Source organism: Panthera onca, chromosome D2 (assembly GCF_046562875.1).
Source record: "Panthera onca isolate mPanOnc1 chromosome D2, mPanOnc1 haplotype 2, whole genome shotgun sequence".
Lineage (NCBI taxonomy): Eukaryota > Metazoa > Chordata > Mammalia > Carnivora > Felidae > Panthera > Panthera onca.
Genome location: NC_138349.1, coordinates 41,749,258 through 41,769,488, shown reverse-complemented (window position 1 = coordinate 41,769,488; position 20,231 = coordinate 41,749,258). Strand labels below are relative to the sequence as shown.

At 36.2% G+C, this 20,231-nt stretch overlaps 1 protein-coding gene across 4 annotated transcripts in view; it reads right to left on the bottom strand.

Moving 5' to 3' along the window:
• PTPN20 (protein tyrosine phosphatase non-receptor type 20) overlaps positions 1-20,231 on the bottom strand; it is a 103,645-nt gene that overhangs the window by 34,417 nt on the left and 48,997 nt on the right. For 2 of the 4 annotated variants that reach the window (XM_081790515.1, XM_081790514.1), the window contains one exon: positions 6,563-6,672. Coding sequence is in view for 1 of the 4 variants with exons in the window: in XM_078434498.2 (XP_078290624.2) it covers positions 6,563-6,672; positions 12,543-12,637; positions 18,879-18,976 (303 nt within the window). In the remaining 3 variants the exon portion in view is untranslated. Of the gene's footprint in view, positions 1-6,562; positions 6,673-12,542; positions 12,638-18,878; positions 18,977-20,231 lie in introns of all 4 variants that reach the window. The other 2 variants (XM_078434498.2, XM_081790516.1) reach the window with 2 other exon arrangements.

The window sequence follows — 20,231 nt, the reverse complement described above, 5'->3', positions numbered from 1 at the left end:
GTAGTAGAAGAAGGCAGTTCTACCAGATACAACCTTGTGACCAGCTGCACAAATGAGGACATAATAGTTACAAGTAAGTCTTCCTTTTTCAATATAAATGTCTGACACAATATATCAAGTATTCACATACATTCAAATATGTAAATTAACCACATATTTTTGTTTTCTTTTATAGGATAGTAAAGGCGAAGTGTTAATCAGCTGAACAAGGAAGACATCACTCAAAGACAAAAGGGGAGGGGAGCCTAGGTGGCTCAGTCAGTTAAGGGTCCAACTTCAGCTCAGATCATGATCTCGAGGTCTGTGAGTTTGAGCCCTGCACCAGGCTCTGTGCTGACAGCTCAGAGCCTGAAGCCTGCTTTGGATTCTGTGTCTCCCTCTCTCTCTGCCCCTTCCCACTCACACTCAGTCTCTCTCTCACTCTCTCTCTCTCTCTCTCCCTCCCTCCCCCTCTCAAATATAAACAAACATTAAAAAGAGAAAAAAAGACAAAAGGGAGATTTTTATATTCTCTTCTGAGGATGGGGTGAGAAGGTGTTTTCAGTTGCACACAGGATAACTGTATCATCGTAGATGGAAACATATGTTTTTATTTGGAGATTAGGTATGGTTTAAAGAGATATATGTGGGTGCCAAGTTGACAAAAGATGGACTGTGGTTATTTTGCAATATGTCAATATGGCTAGGCTGAACTTCTTCTCCCAGAATTCCATTTCCTAAATGTTTCCAGTTAAGATGATTGACGAGAGAGGTTCTTATGTGAGACTTTGGACGGTGAACCTGAAACAATAGCCATTTTGTAGTTCACACACACTATAGCTTATCTCCTGACACACCTCATTTTTTACACAGAGGGAAAAACTTGGTATCATAAAAATGGCAATACTTCCCAAATGAATATGTTGCCACTCCAATCTGAATTTCAAAATTTACATGGGGGTATATGCATCCCGATATTTACAGTAGCGTTATCAACAACAGCCAAACTATGGAAAGCACCCAAATGTTCATCAACTGATGATGGATAAAGAAGATGTGATATATATATACATACACAGTGGAATATTATTCAGCCATGGAAAAGAATGAAATCTCACCATTTGCAATAATGTGGATGGAGCTACAGACTACGAGTAAGTAAGTAAGCAAAGTAAGTCAGTCAGAGAAAGACAAATACCTTATGGCTTCACCCATATGTGGAATTTAAAACATAAAGCAGATGAACATGGAGTGGGAAGAGACGCAAATGAAGAAACAGACCCAACTATGGAGAACAAACTGAGAATTGATGGAGGGAGGTGGGCGGGGGATGGGTTAAATAGGTGGTGGGCATTAAACAGGGCACTTGTGATAAGCACTGTAAGTGATGAATCATTAAATTCTACAACTGAAACTAATATTACACTGTATGTTTACTAACTGGAATTTAAATAAAAATTTGTAGAAAGAAAAAAAGGGGGGTTGTGGGAATGAACAAAATAATTTAAAATACCACATGTAGCAAGAGCCCAACTAGCCTACAAAATTTTTTATTAAAGCACTATTGGCATACAATATCTATTAGCTTAAGCTGTACAGTCATTTTTTATCTTTGTACATTATAAGATAATGCCCACAGTAAGTCTAGTTACCACCTGTCACCAAAGTTATTACACTATTATTGACTATACACCCTATGCTTTACGTTACATCCCCATGACTTGTTTATTTTATTACTGGAAGTTTGTACCTTTTAATCTCCTTTACATTTATTTTTTTAAAAATGAAGGGAAGGATTTGCCTTTCTAGGTAGCACTTAGAACTACTGTCGCATTTTAAAATTTTTAACAATTTAGTCATTGTAAATTGTTGCTTCACTGTGGTTCGATTTTCACTTCCCTGACTAAAAATTAGGTTGAGTACCTTTTTCAGATTTCCTCTTCCGTGAAGTGCCTACTGACATCTGTCTGGTCAACAAGTAATAGACTCGGGGGCTTAAACAGTACTTGGGCTGCTACAACAAGTAATAGACTCGGGGGCTTAAACAACAAATATTTCTTTCTCACAGTTCTGGAAGCTAGAAGTCTGAGCTCAGGGTGCCAGCATGGTTGAATTCTCTGTGAATGCCCTCTTTCCGGTTTAGAGATGGCTGCTTTCTTCCTGCATCCCCACGTTATAGAAAGAGAGCCTCTAGTTCCTTCATCCCTTTATCAAGGTACCAATGCCATCATGGGGCTCCACCTTCATAACCTCATTTGAACTCAATTACCTCCCCAAGCCCCCATCTCCATCTGTCATCACATTGGAGATCCAACATGAATTCGGGGAGCTGGGGGGAGGGCAAAAAAGTAGTCCATAGCAATGTCTTCTGCCCATTTTTCCTATTGTCTTTTCCCTATTAATTTGTAGTTCTTTATGTTTTCTGGCATTAATCCTTTATTAGTACAGATCTCAGTCTCAGTAACAGACCCCAGGACAGACCTAACCCTAAAGTGAAAATGAAAAAGAGGGGAAAAGAAGGGAACTGGGAAAGAAAAAGCAGCTCCTGTCTGCTCTCCCTGGGGAGCTGGCCTTGGTTCTGAGGGCCGGGCCATGACACTCTCCTATCATACAGAAACCAATGTCACATAGCACTGATATTAGTTGTAATTGCAAGACTGTAATAAAGCAAAACAAAACCATCTAATCATCATATCTGAACACAGACAGAACTCAAAAGAATAACCCATAATATACCAACTGCAAGCTTCTTGTTCCTCATCGCTCTGAATCTCAGCTCTCAAAACCACCTGCTTGGTTAGACACTGATCTTAGATCATAAGCTTCCTGCTATTGCTGCAGCAGCAGTACCATGAATAAAGCTTTCCTTCTTTTTCCCAACCCAATCCAAGAATTTCCCCAAAGGTTCAGTTCCATGGATGTTTATCATATTACTTTATATTATAATAATATTTTTAAAAGAACTACCCTAACTGACCAACAAGAAGAGATTGACTATGCAGATAATTGTGCACTCACACAATGAAGTATCATTTAGGTTTTAAAAACTGTTGGGTAAATGTGTGTTTATTAAAAAGCCATGTTTACAAAGGAATGTGTTCATTTTTATTTTAAAAATAAATTTGTATTAAAACTTCCGCTTCTGCCTAAAACGTACAAAGCTGGTATCACCCATCACCCATACACTAACAACATGTAAAAGTTGAAAACTGCAAAATAAAAACCAATAAAAAAAAATCCACTGGAGAGCTGTGGCTGCAGGACAACCAAGTAGTCTGAAGTCTAAGGAAAGAGAGACGCCTCCAAGGAGAGACAGGTCACCAACACGAGTTCACTTGTAGCAGCTAATGGGAGAAAGAGATGCCAGACACCATACGAGTGTAAAAGAAGTATTCAGATAAAAAAAAAAAAAAAAACTTGATGTATTCCTGAAGGCTGAATGTGGCCTAATGTGACAATTTAAAATTCCGGGAAGCCACAGATAAAAGAGTTTTGCAACACTCTTGCAGACTCAACAGGCCTCCAATAGGTGCTCATTAAAAAGCAGAAAATAAAGGAAACAGAGTAGGAAATGGAAGGAATCTTTCCCTCAGTGGTACAGGCTTGGAGGAGAAGAGTTACTACCACCGCAGAAAATGTATAAAGCCGTTACTTGGACTTACACCTCCGCATTGAAGAAAAGTCTTCATTTGCAGGCGGAACAGCAGCAAACCCCACTGTGCACAGGTGAAGAATCACCGCCTCTGGGACAGGCAAAAGAAAAACACTCCACTCCTGGAGGAAGGGCAGGAAACAGTCTTAAGCTCAGGATCCTAAACCAATACTATAGTAAGTCTCTCACCACTAAGGAAACCTCCTCCGACAGGAAACCTCCTCCCACAGTAAACCTGCCAAAAATATAAAGCAGAGTTTGAATGCCATAATGAGGAGAGGCAGCATCACTGACAAAGCCCCTCCACTGACAACCAGGAACAGAGAACTTGCCTAAGGCCGAGACTGGACTACGACCACAAAACACTACCTGCCCTCCTCTCCAGGCCAGCCAGCACCAGGCTACCTACCACTAGAGCAGGGCCATGAGTGTAGAGAAGAGCACTTCTGAAGCACAGGTACATGGGGAAGGCCTGAAGCTAAGGATGGAACAGGAATGAGAAGGGAAACTCCAGCAGTGCAGTTGCCACCCTAAGTACAATTCAAATCTTGAGAAAGATTTAAATTTTAAGTTAATAGTTCACCGTAGGTCATGACAGCAACACAAAAGGAAAGCCCAGCTCATGTCCTAAACACACTAACTCAAGTACCTATACTAATGGCCTAACGGGGAATAGGCATGAATTCCATTTATCTCAATCTCTACTCTTCTACACCCAACATCAACACTCTATCAAAATTTACAAGATATACAAGAAGCAGCAACAATGACAAAATCAGTGTCAAAAGAACAAGGCAATCTACAGAAAAAAAAAAAAAAAACTTAGAAATGACCCATGTGTTAGAATCATAAGAGAGGGAATTCTAAATAACCATAATTAATATGTGAAAGCTGTATGGAAAAGGTGAACAAAGTACATGAGCAGATAGGGAATTTGAACAGAGAAGGAAACCATAAGATAAAGTCAAAACCTTTGTGAGAGCTGAAGAATGCTTTCAAATGGGTTCATCAGTAGTAGACTAACACAGCTGAGGAAAGAGGCAATAAACTTGAAGATGAATTGATAAAAATTACCTTAACTGAAACTCTAAGAGAAAAAATAGGAGGAAAAAAGGTAAAAAGCATATTTGTACAGCCCCTTTGGAAAACAATTTGTCAATTATATACACTTACAATTTCAAAATCCCAATCATAGATACATTTACCTTAAAGAAATGAAAATGTAGCTTTACCCAAGACCAGTATGTGAAAGTTTGTAGTGTTTTTTATCCATAATTGTTTTTTGTTTGTTTGTTTGTTTGTTTTTTTAACGTTTATTTATTTTTGAGACAGAGAGACAGAGCATGAATGGGGGAGGGGCAGAGAGAGAGGGAGACACAGAACCGGAAGCAGGCTCCAGGCTCTGAGCCATCAGCCCAGAGCCCGACGCGGGGCTCGAACTCACGGACCGAGAGATCGTGACCTGAGCTGAAGTCGGACGCTTAACCGACTGAGCCACCCAGGTGCCCCTATCCATAATTGTTAAAATGTGGAAACACCCAACTGTGCCTCAGCTGGTGAGTGGATAAACAAACTGGTGTAGCCATACAATGGAATACTAGTCAGAAAAAAAAAATTAAATACCAATAAAAGCAATGGTGTACATGAATATCAATAGCATTACAAAAAAAAAACTGTACTCAAAAGGCAACATATTTATGATTCTGTTTATACAACACTTTGGAAAAGAAAACTAACAAGAATGAAAAGAGATTACTGGTTGTCAGGTGCTTGTGTTGGGTTAGGGGAAGACTCAAAACAGTACAAGAGAAATTTAAAGGCTGAAGGAAATGCACTGTATGCTGACGGTGGTGGTAGACCTTTTGTCTAACCTTACAGAACTGTATGCTAATTTTCTCATTAACTATTTTTGTGTCAGATCTGTATTTTAATAATTACATAAGTGTGAGATTGTCAAAATCAGTAGATTTGACATTTTCCAACTTTAAAAAAGTCATTAGACAAGATGATTCTGGCACTTGATCTAAGGTTGAAATGGGTGATCTCTATAGTCCTCTCTAGCTCCAAGGTTTTTGAGGTATGGGATTCCCCAATCTCACACAAAAATTTTACATATATATAAATTTATATGTTTTTATAATTTTTATAACTTTATATGTAAATCTATGTATGTTCATGGTTATATTTATGTTTACATTATATACAAATGTAAATACATATACACAAAAATTTTGACTATCTTCAGTATTATGATTTATTTTTTATACAATTTGTATTTTATTTTTTCCTCATAATATACCCTATGTGTAATCCAAAACACAGTTATTATTTTACTTACAAAGTATATATACTGTGCAACAAATTAAAATTTAAAAAATGAGGAAGCAGGTCATGTGCAAGTCTACACAAATCTATAATTCCTAGTATAAGAAAATATAAATAGCTCATTTTATTAAATTGACATGTTTGGATTGCAAGCATAATTCATTCTAAGTTGATTAGAATGGAAACATGCTTGTAATCCAAAGCACTTGTATAACAAAGCAAATTTCAAGAACCATTAGCTCAGTTGTGATCATGTGACATTCGGCATCACATATTACTTGTATTGTAAGACATCGCTCATTTTTCAAGTTAAAATTTATTAGAAACGTTTGCTTGTCTTGCTGAGGACTCTCAAAACAAGTTACTCACAATCCAAGGTTTTACTGTAAATTAAAATATTTAAAGAAAGGGAGATATTTGCCCTTATGAAGGTGAGGTGTGGAGCATTTTCTTCATTCTTAAAAAAATCCTAGGAAATCATGTTTGCTCCATCTAAAAAAGTTTTTCCTAGCTCTTTCCCACATTTATATTAGCAATTTCTTGGTTCATACCTCTGAAATATAGCTTCTTCAAGAATGTGATAATAAAAAGAGGATGAAGTCATACCGTGGAGCTGAGGAGGGACAGTCTGGGATGGCCCTGCAAGTTCTTCATCCTCACTGCTCCACTTGTCTCTTAGGAAGCCACTGGTGGCCCATATGCCTGGGTCACTGTCACTAGAAAAGAAATATATTTCGCTGTTCATGGTTTCAAACAATGTATACATTTTTTAAAGAATCTCTGATAATCTATATTAGTTATTCGGTTGACATTCATCTTTATTTCAGTTTAGCCATGTACTTCTGTTGTCAGCACCCAGAATTGGCCCACTTCAAAAGGGATCACTCTGAAGTCCCAATGTCTGATCACAAACTCCATCTCTTCCCGCATTTATCTGGCTTGCAAACTAGCCATCTTGGATCAATCTACCTACGCCCCTTCTTTCCTCCTTTACCCAGGCTGTGAGAGAAAAGTACTGAGGTCACTGGGATTTCTGGTATCAGCACAGAGCCATGTGGAAAACACTGTGATGTATGTCCCTGTTGAGTCTCCTCTACTTTTCTTCCACGACAGCTAATTCTGAACCACCGCCCTCATTTAGACCCTATCTTAATTCTCTGCCTTAGTATAAACAGAGCCCCTTCTGGAAAATGCAAGCCAGGAAGCAAGAATTCGTTCAACTAATTCTCTTTTAAAATGTGTACTTATGGGGCACCTAGGTGGCTCAGTCAGTTAAGTGTCCGACTTCAGCTCAGGTCATGGTCTTGTGGTTTGTGAGTTCGAGCCCCACATCAGACTCTGCACTACCAGCGCAGAGCCTGCTTCTGATCCTCTCTCTCCTTTTCCCCTGCCCCTGCCCTGAACTCTCTCTCTCTCTCTCTCTCCCTCTCAAAAAAATAAACATTTTAAAAAATAAAATAGGTACTTAGATACATCAACATGTTTCATTATTCTTTACTTTCTCCCTTATCAAAATTAATCCTTCCACATTCAACTCCACACCTTCTATCTCCTAAGTCTTTTCTTTGAAATGACATTTTCATATATATATAATTAATCTCTCCCTATGTACAAATTCCGCCATAAAATAAGAATACTCAATTCTCCCTAATCTTAAAAACAGAAACTCTTTTCACCCATAGCTAATATCATCCTCAATGGGGAAAAACTGACAGCTTTACCCATAAGGTCAGGAACATGACAGGGATGTCCATTCTCAACACTGTTGTTCAACAGAGTGTTGGAAGTCTCAGCCTCAGCAATCAGATAACAAAAAGAAATAAAAGGCAACCAAATCAGCAAGGAAGAAGTCAAACTTTCATTCTTCACAGATGACATGATACTCTATGTGGAAAACTCGAAAGACTCCACCAAAAAACTGCTAGAGCTGATATATGAACTTAGCAAAGTCACAGGATATAAAATCAACATTCAGAAATCGGCTGCATTTCTATACACCAATAATGGAGCAGCAGAAAGAGAAATCAAGGAATTGATCCTATTTACAATTGCACCAAAAACCATTAAATACCCAAGAATAAACCTAACCAAAGAGGTGAAAAATCTATACACTGAAAACTATAGAAAGCTTATGAAAGAAATTGAAGAAGACACACACACAAAAAAGGGAAAAGATTCCATGCTCCTGGGTAGGAAGAACAAATATTGTTAAAATGTCGATACTACCCAAAACGATCTACACATTCAATGCAATCCCTATCAAAATTACACCAGCGTTCTTCACAGAGCTACAACAATTCTAAAATCTGTATGGAACCAGAAAAGACCCCAAATAGCAAAAGTAATGTTGAAAAAAGAAAACCAAAGCTGGAGGCATCACAATTCCAGACCTCATACTGTATTACAAAGCTGTAATCATCAAGATAGTATGGTACTGGCACAGAAACAGACACATAGATCAATGGAACAGAATAGAAAACCCAGAAATGTGCCCACAAACATATGGCCAACTAATCTTTGACAAAGCAGGAAAGAATATCTAATGGAAAGAAGAGTCTCTTCAGCAAATAGTGTTGGGAAAACTGGACAGTGACCTGTAGAAGAATGAACCTGGACCACTTTCTTACACCATATACAAACAATAAACTCAAAATGGATGAAAGACCTAAATGTAAGACAGGAAACCATCAAAATCCTAGAAGAGAAAACAGGCAACAACCCTTTTGACCTTGGCCACTGCAACTTCCTACTAGACATATCTCCAGGAGCAAGGGAAACAAAGGCAAAAATGAACTATCAGGACCTCATCAAGAGAAAAAGCTTCTGCATAGGAAAGGAAACAATCAACAAAACTAAAAGGCAACTGATGGAATGGGAGAAGATACTTGCAAATGACATATCGGATAAAGGGTTAGTATCCAAAATCTATAAAGAACTTATCAAACTCAACACCCAAGGGGCACCTGGGTGGCTCAATCGGTTAAACATCCAAATTCAGCTCGGGTCATGATCTTGCGGTTCATGAGTTCAAGCCCTGCGTTGGGCTCTGTGATGACAACTCAGAGCTTGGAGACTACTTCAGATTCTGTGTGTCTTTCTCTCTCTTCCCCTTCCCCACTCGTGCTCTATCTCTGTCTCTCAAAAATAAATAAATGTTAAAAAATTAAAAAAAACCTCAACATCCCCCAAAAAATAATCCAGTGGAGAAATGGGCAGAAGATAGGAACAGACACACTTTCCCAAAGAAGACATCCAGATGGCTAAGAGACACATGAAAAGATGCTCAACACCATTCATCATCAGGGAAACACAAATCAAAACAATGATGAGATACCACTTCACACCAGTCAGAATTCCTAAAATTAACAACTCAGGAAATAACAGATATTGGAGAGGATGTAGAGAAAGGGGAACACTTTTGCACTACTGGTGGGAAGGCAAACTGATTCAGCCACTCTGGAAAACAATATAGATACTCCTCAAAAAATTAAAAATAAAGCAACCCTATGACTCAGCAATTGCACTACTAGGTATTTATCCATAGGATACCAAAAGGCTGACTCAAAGGTGCACCTGCACCCCTATGTTTAAAGCAACCCTATCAACAACAGCCAGATTATGGAAAGAGCCCAAATGTCCATTGACTGACAAATGGAAAAAGAAAATATTACACACACACACACACACACACACACACACACACACACACACAATGGAATATTACTCAGCAATCAAAAAGAATGAAATCTCATTTGCCACAATGTGGATAGAACTAGAATGTATTATGCTAAGTGAAATAATATGTAAGTGACGAATCACTAAATTCTACTACTGAAACCATTATTACACTATATGTTAACTAACTTTGATTTACATAAAATTTTTTTTAAAAAAGAGAAAAAAGCTGTGTATACATATATACATACAATGAAATATTACTCAGCCATCAAAAGTAATGAATCTTGCCACCTGGATGGAGATGCAGTATGTTTGTTATGCTAAGCAAAATAAATCAGTCAGGGAAAGATAAATACAATAGAATACCACTCATATTGTGGAATTTAAGAAGCAAAACAGATGAACATATTGGATGGGGGAAAAAAGAGGGAAACAAATCATAAGGCTCTCATTACAAAAGAAAATAAACTGAGGGTTGATGGAGGGAAGTGGGTGGGGGATGGGCTAAATGGATGACGGGTATTAAGGAGGGCACTTGTCATTATATGTATGTCGTATGTTTATGTCATATATTGAACATTGTGTTATATGTAAGTGATGAATCACTAAATTCTACCACTAAAAACAATATTACAGTGTATTTTAACTAACTAGAATTCCAATATAAATTGGAAAAAAATAGAAACCCTTTTCAACCTCCTATCTCAAACAGACTTTTCAAATACTAGCCATACCCATTTTCTGTTCCTTTCCAGCTTCTTACTACTCCGTTTACTTGTTGTGCTTTCATTCATAGCCCCATTTAACAAAAGCCTCCTAATTTGACTTCTGGTTCTAATCTCTGATGTCTAAAGACAACTGTTCCTAAATTCAAATTTAATTATGCCTGCCCATCACCTTCAAGATAAACCCAGGCTCCTTACATAAGCTTAAGACACTGGCAATCTGGCCCCAGCCAATCTGTTCGTCATCCCTACTAATCTCCTTTATGTATCTTATGTTTTAATCTTAACAAAAAAAATGCCTTTTTCTTTTGCTTCTGGAAGATATTTAAAGTTTCTTACTCTTTCTCCTTCTCATCTTTTTTAAGATTACTGTAAATATCTAATTGCTCCCCACTTCTTGCCACCTATCATCCACCTGGCGACCAGCAATCCTCTTTTTCTAGATAAACAGACAGACAGACATATGCATGGATACAGCAAAAAAAAAGTCCCTGTACTTTCTTTTCATTCCAACAAATGGACTAAAATATGTACTCCTTGATCTCACATATATCAACTTCCTTCACATTCTGGCCCACCTTACGTTTGGCTGTACCTCTTACCTTCTCAAGCTTCCTGGCATTCCAATTCACATGTACCCTACAACTCTTGACACATAACATTTATCACCATTAATAAGATATTTTCACAACTTCTTACCTTTGCTCAAACCTCTTCCTCCAGCTTGACATTTTCTTCCTTTCCTTTTCTTTTTTATTTTTTTTTTAACTTTTATTTATTTTTGAGAGACAGAGACAGAGCGCAAGTGGGGAAGGGGCAGAGAGAAAGGGAGACACAGAATCCAACGCAGGCTCCAGGCTCTGAGCTGTCAGCACAGAGCCCGATGTGGGACTCAAACCCACAAACTGTGAGATCATGACCTAAGTCGAAGTTGGACGCTTAACCGACTGAGCCACCCAGGCACCCCATCTTCCCTTCCTTTTCACCTGCTAGATTTCTACTTATTTAAGGTCCTAAATCCAACCTATGTATCTTTTCTTCAAAGAAGCTGGTGAAGCCCCCTATACATATTTATCTGTCTTCTATAGTCACAATCCTTGGACATTGACTCTATAGTAGTATTTACTACATTGTACTTAAATTTGTCTTTTACATATCTGTTTCCTTAATTAAACTATAAACTAGGGGTGCCTGGGTGGCTCAGTCAGTTAAGGATTTGACTTTGCCTCAGGTCATTATCTTATGGTTCACAGGTTTGAGCCCCGCATCGGGCTCTGTGCTGACAGCTCAGAGCCTGGAGCCTGCTTCAGATTCCATGTCTCCCTCTCTCTCTGCCCCTCCCCTGTTTTCACTCTGTATCTCTTTCAAAAATAAATAAACATTAAAAACAATTTTTAAAAACCTATAAAGGGCAAGAGCTGTGTAATATTTTGCAGTTGTTTACAGTGTTTAGTATATAATCAGTATCTAGTAAATTAATATAAACTATTAGATTATAATAGTATCTCAAAATGCCTTTTGAATTATTATTTGTTCACCTAACGCACTTTTGAAAGTTATATATGCAAGTTACCTATTATACACATTATTATGCAGTGCTATGCCACTAATATTAGTTATAAATCTCTAAGGAAATATGGCTCACTAAAATGTTCTCTTATTTGACATGATTTTGCATGTAACACCTAAATGTGAACAGTTTATAAAGATGAATATTATTTTTGTTTTGTTTTTCTAATGGAAATTTACTTTTCTTTTGGTTCCTTAAATTCTTTCATATATAGTACCAAAAATTCACCATGCTAACAATTCTATTGTTTCCAGCACATTATTTTCTTTCTGGAACCAAATATCATTTCTAGTAAAATTTAGTTGTGTACTGAGCTTTACCTTACTTCAAGTACACTGTCCTCTCCAAAGTTCCAAACACCATGACTCTGGAAACGTACAATTGTTGAGATGACAGAGAAATTACATTCTTTAGGGATATCTTTTTCATCTGTTAATACTATATTTATGAGATCATAAACACATCTTATTTCTAGCCAAATCAGGCTGTACTTACTACAAAGAGCTGTATCTTGAAAAACTAACCAAACATTTGAAGGCCATTATTCACTGTCTCCACTGAGAGAGCTAGCTATGAATATGAATAGAAAACTCACTAAATAAGCACATTATACCTTTCTGTAGCATCTTTTAAAATATCCTCATAATCATTTTGGGAACTCTGAGGAGAGAATTTTACCTCCTCTGAGCTATCTTCCTTTGCCAAAACCTACAGGAATAAGAAAGGAAAGAAAATTATGGCTATGATTTTAGGAATGTATAGTTTAAAAGAAATATGATTTCTATAGATTTTTTATTTTTTAATGTTTATTTATTTTTGAGAGAGAGAGGGAAAGCACAGGGGAGGGGCAGAGAGAGGGGGAGACAGAGAATGTGAAGCAGGCTCCACACTATCAGTGCAAAGCCCAACATGGGGCTCGAACTCACAAACCACGAGATCATGACTTGAGCCAATGTCGGACACATAACCAACTGAGCCACCCAGGCACCCCCGATTTCTATAGCTTATTAAGAAGAGTGCTAAGGTATTTAATAACAGAATTAAGACCACAATCACAGTTTGATTTCTATTCCTATAAAATCACTTGAAATGTATTTCTCCCTATTAAATATTTTCCAAACTGTAAAAATAGAGTATAAAGTACTATGCACACACAAATGATTTTTACTGAGTCACCCAAGTTATTTTACAGAAGTTGATAAAAATAAGTTTCATTTGTGATAAGAAAAAAAAAGACTATCACTGTAGCCCAGTGAAGATTCTTATAATGAATGCTTATCACATTTAGTTTACATACAAAATTCTTAGCACTATATTTATCTTTATTTTAATACTTATATAATCTAATCCAGTAATTAATTCTAAGTATGTTTCTGCCATGAGATTTTCTCCTGCCCCCTAGACTTTTTTCCACTTTGTTGCATTCACAGAGTCCTGTATACTAAAAAAATAATAATAACAAAAAAAATGAGAGTAGAGGGGAAAAATCACATTAAATTAAAAATTCAATCAATATTTTAGCCCTCAATTCTGTTTCAATTAATCCATTCATTTGACAATTATTTTCTGAGGACCCAGTATGCACAGATAGTGGTCTAAGTGCTATGGATAAAACAGTGAACAAGAGAGGTATGTGTTCTGCCCTTGCAGAGCATATATACTCTCATGGGGAGAAAGAAAACACACAAGCAAACATATACAAATTACAGCTGGTGGTGTTACTGCAGTAACAGAGTATGCTGATACGTAACTGCCATGTACCTAAAAGGCAAAAGGAAGGGCTAAGCAAAGAGACAGGGAAGCATCCTGAGTGAAAGAAACAGCAGATCCCAGGTCCAGGCAGAGCCTCTGGCCTCTGCCTAACTGACCACCCTCACCTCATGCCTATTTCTCATGCAGCATCTCAAGTCACAGCCTATATACCATGTCTTTTCATCTTTTCTCAAGTATCTTTGACGACTCTGATTGTGTAAAACTTATTAATCTTTCCCCGCTCGCAAGTATGTGTGTGTGTGCGTGTGCATGTGCGTGTGTGTTTTGCTTATTCCATGAATTTTTTTAGATCTGGAATACCTATTGTGGGCATATATACAGCCATCATTCCAGAACATGGACTCAAACACAATCAATTTTAGAAACAAGCATGTTAATGGAAAGATGTAAACAATTACCCAACACTGTTCTTACCAAGCATATTCATTTGGTTGAACAAATCAAAACATATAAGTTATTAGGTTTTTAATCTAATATGAATAAGGATTGCTTGAAATTAAAGTTAACTCATATTTTAGCAGTAGTTTTCTAAATATAGTAAATTCTAGTGGATTAGCTAATTGTCATTTTGAATAATACATAAAACATAAAAAGTCTTTCCTTGTGGTGACACAAGTATAGCACAACATACAGAGTTGTTGAGTCATTATGTTGGACACCAAAAACTAATGTAATACTGTGTGTCAACTGTACTTAAATAAAAATAGGTAAATAAATAAAAATTGAAATAAAAAGATAAAAAAGTCTTTCCCTATGCAAGAAAACCATCTACTCTCAAATACTTTTCCAAAATTTTTTAACATTTGCTTTTAATATTTGGGGACTTAATTCACCTAGAAACAATTTCGATGTGAAGTGTTCCTCACCCACTCTGCGCAACCACCAACAATGATCTTGCGTTCAACTGGACATTCACAAGATCCAGTAGGCCACACCTGGTACCAGATGAGCTTTGCAGAGGATACGGTGGAAAACCACAACATGTGAGCAGGACAGTCTTAGGCTTGCCCTCATTAAGAGTCCTAGCAGCATTCTAGTGTAAGCTCAGGTGTGAAGCAATGGGTGGGTGGGTACCTAAGTCCCCCTCCTTAGAAACCTCAAACAGCACAGGAACCCGTATCTCTTGTAAGAATGCATGAACCTAACCTAGGGCTCACTGCAAGGGGATTCCCACATTCATGCCATTAGTACTCTCATTAAGACATTTATTGTCCTAGTCATAATCCTCCCAGTCTGGGGATCATTTTTATCATAGCCAATGCCACCTGGTAATACAGCTGATCGTCCACTTTCACCAGGTTTCCAGAGAAACAGGGTGCTAGAAGGCTAACACAAGATCATTTTCTCGTTGCGAAAAAGAAAAGGTTAATTCATCTTTACTCACAGGCAATAATGTCATTTTATTTTTCATGTTGGAATAACCAATTATACCAGCACCATTAATTGAGCACACCATTCTAGAAATCTACAATGTCACATGAAAAGTTCCCATATGTGTATAGGTCTTTTCTAGAATTTCTATGCAGTTTCATGGGTCTTATTTGCCACTTCCTATACTGTTTTCACATTTCTTTAATTCCTACAGCGTTCTAATAGGCCTTGACACTCTGCAGTGCCAATGGCCCCCTCCACCACATATATACTCTTGCTTTCTTTCCTAATACTGTCTTGCCTATTCTTGACCTTCTGTTCTCCCAAAAGCTTTTTGATCAGTTGATCAAACCTCAAATATACACTAACAAAACAAAACTTGGGAATTTTTACTGAAATTAAGTTAAATTCATTTCGTATTTAAATTAGAGATAACTGTTTTCTTTATTATATTAACTCCTCTTATCCATTAATATGATACAGCTATACATCAAAATACTTTTAAATATTCTCAGGAAAGGCAATTCATACCATTTATTAAATTGACTCCCACATACTTTATAGCTGTAAATATAACAGTATAATCCATTATGGTAGATAATTTGTACTTAATATTTGGTATACATTTGCTAACTACTGCATAATGAGAAAATCACGTTTTTATATACTGTAATTTTATACTTATTCTATTATAAATATTTTAAATTTCCATTATGATTTCTTCTTTGACCCACAAGTTTTGAGTATGTCTTTAAATTCCAAATGCATATTTTTTCTATTTGTGGTTGATTTCTAAGTGAATTTCTTTATGTCAGACATTACAGTCAGCGCTATAAACTTAAATATATAGTATTATTTGAAATTTGTTAAGATATATTTTGATTTGGTACATGGTAAATTTTTATAAATGGTCCATGTATGCTTGAAAAGAATATGGGTTCTCTAGCTTCTGGATGCAAGTTCTATATATATGTTCATTATATATATCTTGCTAAATTTTTTTGTTATTTCTCTACTCTTAACTATTATCTATTCTATTAATAAAGATATATTTTTAAATGGTCTACTCTCATAGTGAAATTATCAATTCTTACTTGTAATTCTGATTTACATATTCTGGTGCTTATAAATTTAGAATTTTATATCCTCCTTGTGAACTAAACCTTCCCGTATTATATAGTGACCTCTAAAGCCTAATGTTTTTTGCTTTGAAGTTCATTTGTCTGACATTACTATAGCTACATTACCTCTCTTTTGTTAGTGTTGCTCTGTGTATCGGGGGGAAAATGTTCCCCAAAGATTCCTTCTCATTAACCTATACAGATGACCAACGAATTAAATGAGTTCTACAGAGTTGGCTTAGTCCTGAAAGCTAGTTTATCAATGCTAATTGGTAAAACAAATCCCTAAGCATCAATTTCAGGATAATTAAAACAGGAATGTGAGGATGGAGAAAAAGGAGAACAATACTATTGCACCAACACAGTCCCTCTCTTCTTCCAACAAGATATGTTTAAAAAGCCATTTTCTTAGCACTTGCTCACTGAGGAAAAATGACATCACCTGAGTAAGAATTCCTACCATAATTTAAACCTGAGACATATTTCAAGTCACACTTCAAAATCAACTTGATTACATTTATCCAAGAAGCGAACTGTTTTAGATGGCTGCAATTCAAATTAAAGGCTCACTTAGGACTCTAATACATCTTTGATTGAATGAAATGTGATTTGGCCAGCAACGCCAAGAAGGTACAAGGAGAAATATACTAAATTACCAAGATGTCAGGTCTTTTCAGAGATTGCTCACTGAATCAAATTTGTGTCAAATTAAAGAAAGGGCTAGATAAATTTTTACGAGGAGCCTAAGTTGGGTTTTTTGCACTGCATACGCCAAGGACATATGAGGACAAAGTGAAAGCAGTAATACTAGGAGACAGGAGCCTGGTTTCTAGTCTTTTCTCTGTGGTTGAAGAGCTGTATGATCACAGACAAATCATTTTAGCTCTCCAGGACTTAGGTTCTTCATGTCTAAAATGATTGTTGGAATAAAAATGATTTGACCTAGCTTCCAAATACAATCATCTATGAGTCTAGATAATTCCTACAGACAGCATCATAACTCAAAGGGCATCAAGTGGCTGTAACATCAAATTAATTCATGAAGTGTTAAAAGCAAATTCTGGTAAAATCAGCTGGTTTTCCCAACATACTCTAAAAACCATCCAGAAATGATTGCTAAGATACTCTTTTCTAAAATGAAACTTTAAAGGATATCAAAACTTATCCTAGATATGTCAAGCCATAAAATATGGGGGTAAAAAAAAACAATAAAATGTATTTTAAACATTTTAAACTATTAAAACACAGTTTTGTTTTTTTTTTAATTTTTTTTTTCAACGTTTTTTATTTATTTTTGGGACAGAGAGAGACAGAGCATGAACGGGGGAGGGGCAGAGAGAGAGGGAGACACAGAATCAGAAACAGGCTCCAGGCTCGGAGCCATCAGCCCAGAGCCTGACGCGGGGCTCGAACTCACAGACCGCGAGATCGCGACCTGGCTGAAGTCGGATGCTTAACCGACCGCGCCACCCAGGCGCCCCAAAACACAGTTTTAATACAATACAATACAATAATTGTATTTATTGTATTGTACAATACAATTGTACAATAATTGTATTGTATTTAATACAATAAAATGTATTTTATTAAATTTATTTAAATTGTAATTTATTTAAATTGTATTTACAATACAATACAATAATTGTATTTATTGTATTGTACAATACAATTGTACAATAATTGTATTGTATTTAATACAATAAAATGTATTTTAAACATTTTAAACTATTAAAACACAGTTCTAGAAGGGAGTCAAGCATGGTTATAAAAACGATCTACTTGGGACATTCTATGAAGGTGCTCATTTTGAAATTATCAGTCCTTCAAGTAGAAAATCCTTCTGATCAGAGAAAAGTATCAACAATGGAGCTGAGAGCCCAGCAGTACACTAAAAATTGGAGACTGCCAGTCAGATATGTGATCGTGGGTGGCCCTGATGCAGCCACCTTACATGTCACAGAGGAACGCACAGATTCTTACAAGAGAGAACAATCAAACCATAGCACTGTTTTTCAAAGCAGCATGACTGTCAGCCCTTGGGTGGGGATGGCAACCAAACTGGAAAGTTAGGACAGCAATGTTTGTTCTTGGTACTTATTTTTATCTCTAATAATGCTGCAACTTACAGAATGTGAGTATGAGGACAGCAACATGGTAGAAGTCCCAAAGTTCCAGTAGATAAAAAAAACTGCAAGCCACCCACACAATGACAATGCATTTCGCTTTTTGTGCTTTAATCCTGGCAGTTAACCTCCACAAGGGAGGAGACACATGTCAAGGTGAGAGTTTTTGCCCCAGATTTTTCCCAACTCTCTACCTTTCCATGGTTTGGAGATACTGCACCATGTCTCTATCAATTAAAAATTCCATCATCAATATACCTAAAAGTGCTTCAAATTTTATGTGAAATTTATTTTGTATCTCTATCAGTAGCACAAAATGAAATAGATGTCAAAATAAGTAAACTTTCCAGAATAGTATCAAAGGTTTTTTTTTCTTTAGAGTCACAAAGAGTTGCACTCTTTCAAATAGATATTTGGGTCATCTTCAACACCAGAATGAAATGGAACTGAGAATTATTATGCTGAGGAGAACAAAATAGACACCTATTCCTTAGAGGGCTTACTCAGTGATTTAGGCATTAGTCACAATCAATTAGCAGAGATTCCCTCGTCTAGTTTTACCTCACGAGTCACTGATCTAGGTGTCTGACTTGATGAAGGCAAACTCTCCCAGGAAATCACGTCTTTCAAATTAGAGTCCTCTCCCTCCATATCTTTTCCTGAACAAAGAGAAGGGAAGAATTGATCAAATGCAAAGGGCTACACAGAGAAAGGGTGTGCCTTAATGAGAAAAGCCAAGCTACATAAGGGGAATCTACTTTCTTGTTGTAGAGTCATCTCATCTTTATCTCCTGTATTAATCACTTTTCTCCCTGCGTTAAAAAAATAACAGAGCAAACATGATCCTTCTTCTAGGATCATTCTCAGTTAATTTAAGTTAATTTTTGAGCGGTCCCTTTGTTCCTACTTCCATATTATTTAAGAAAGTACTCTTCAGATAAATCCTAAATATACACAACTTACAGAACACATGTACTAGGTATTACAGAATATAATTCTTTCTCCAGGGTCTACTTCTGGGATAAAGAGCAGCGTGTTACATATGCCTCACTTTGACTTCTTGAATTATTAATCATAAATAAATAAGCAAAATGTTAATGTATATAGAAAATCATTTCAGGCTTTATTGAAGAATATAATATGAATCCTCCCTAGGAAACTCTGTGCTGGTTTTATTGTAGGAGCATTGTTAATTACTCTCTTTCACTGAACAGAGTATTTCAGAGAGGAACCAAAGGCAATATTTTTCTCTGATCTTAGAACTAAGATTTCAGAGTACTGTCCCCCATATCATAGCAGCCATAAATATTATGATTTAGAAATTTTGTGACATGGCTATTATAAAATCAATAGTATAAAATATAGTAAAAAATATAGTAAACAAGTACTTTGTAACAAAAAGTACACTTGTGAATGTGTTAAAAAGAAAACCAAATAGAAATTGTGAACTATTAAAACACAGGAGTTGATTTTATATACATATACATATGTATATATATATATATATGTATCTATCTTAAGAAACATCAATGAAAAAACAACATATCAAAACTAATGTGAAAGTTAGCTAAAGCAGTGTTTAAAGGGGAAATGTACAGTTTTAAATACATTTATAACAAAAACAGAAAAACTGACAAATATTAGGTTTATATGTAATCATAAAGGCTAAGAAAAACTGAGGAAATCTCCAAAAAAAGTAGAAAGTAAGACATCATCAAGAAATACAGCAAATAGAAAGTAATTTAAAACAATAGAACAATCAACAAAATCAAAGACTTGAAAAAAGACTTAAAAATATGCAAACTTCTTTCACTACTCAATTTATTTATTATTTATTTATTATTGTTTAATGTTAATTATTTATTATTTATTTATTATTGTTTAATTTATTAATGTTTAATTAACATTAAGAAG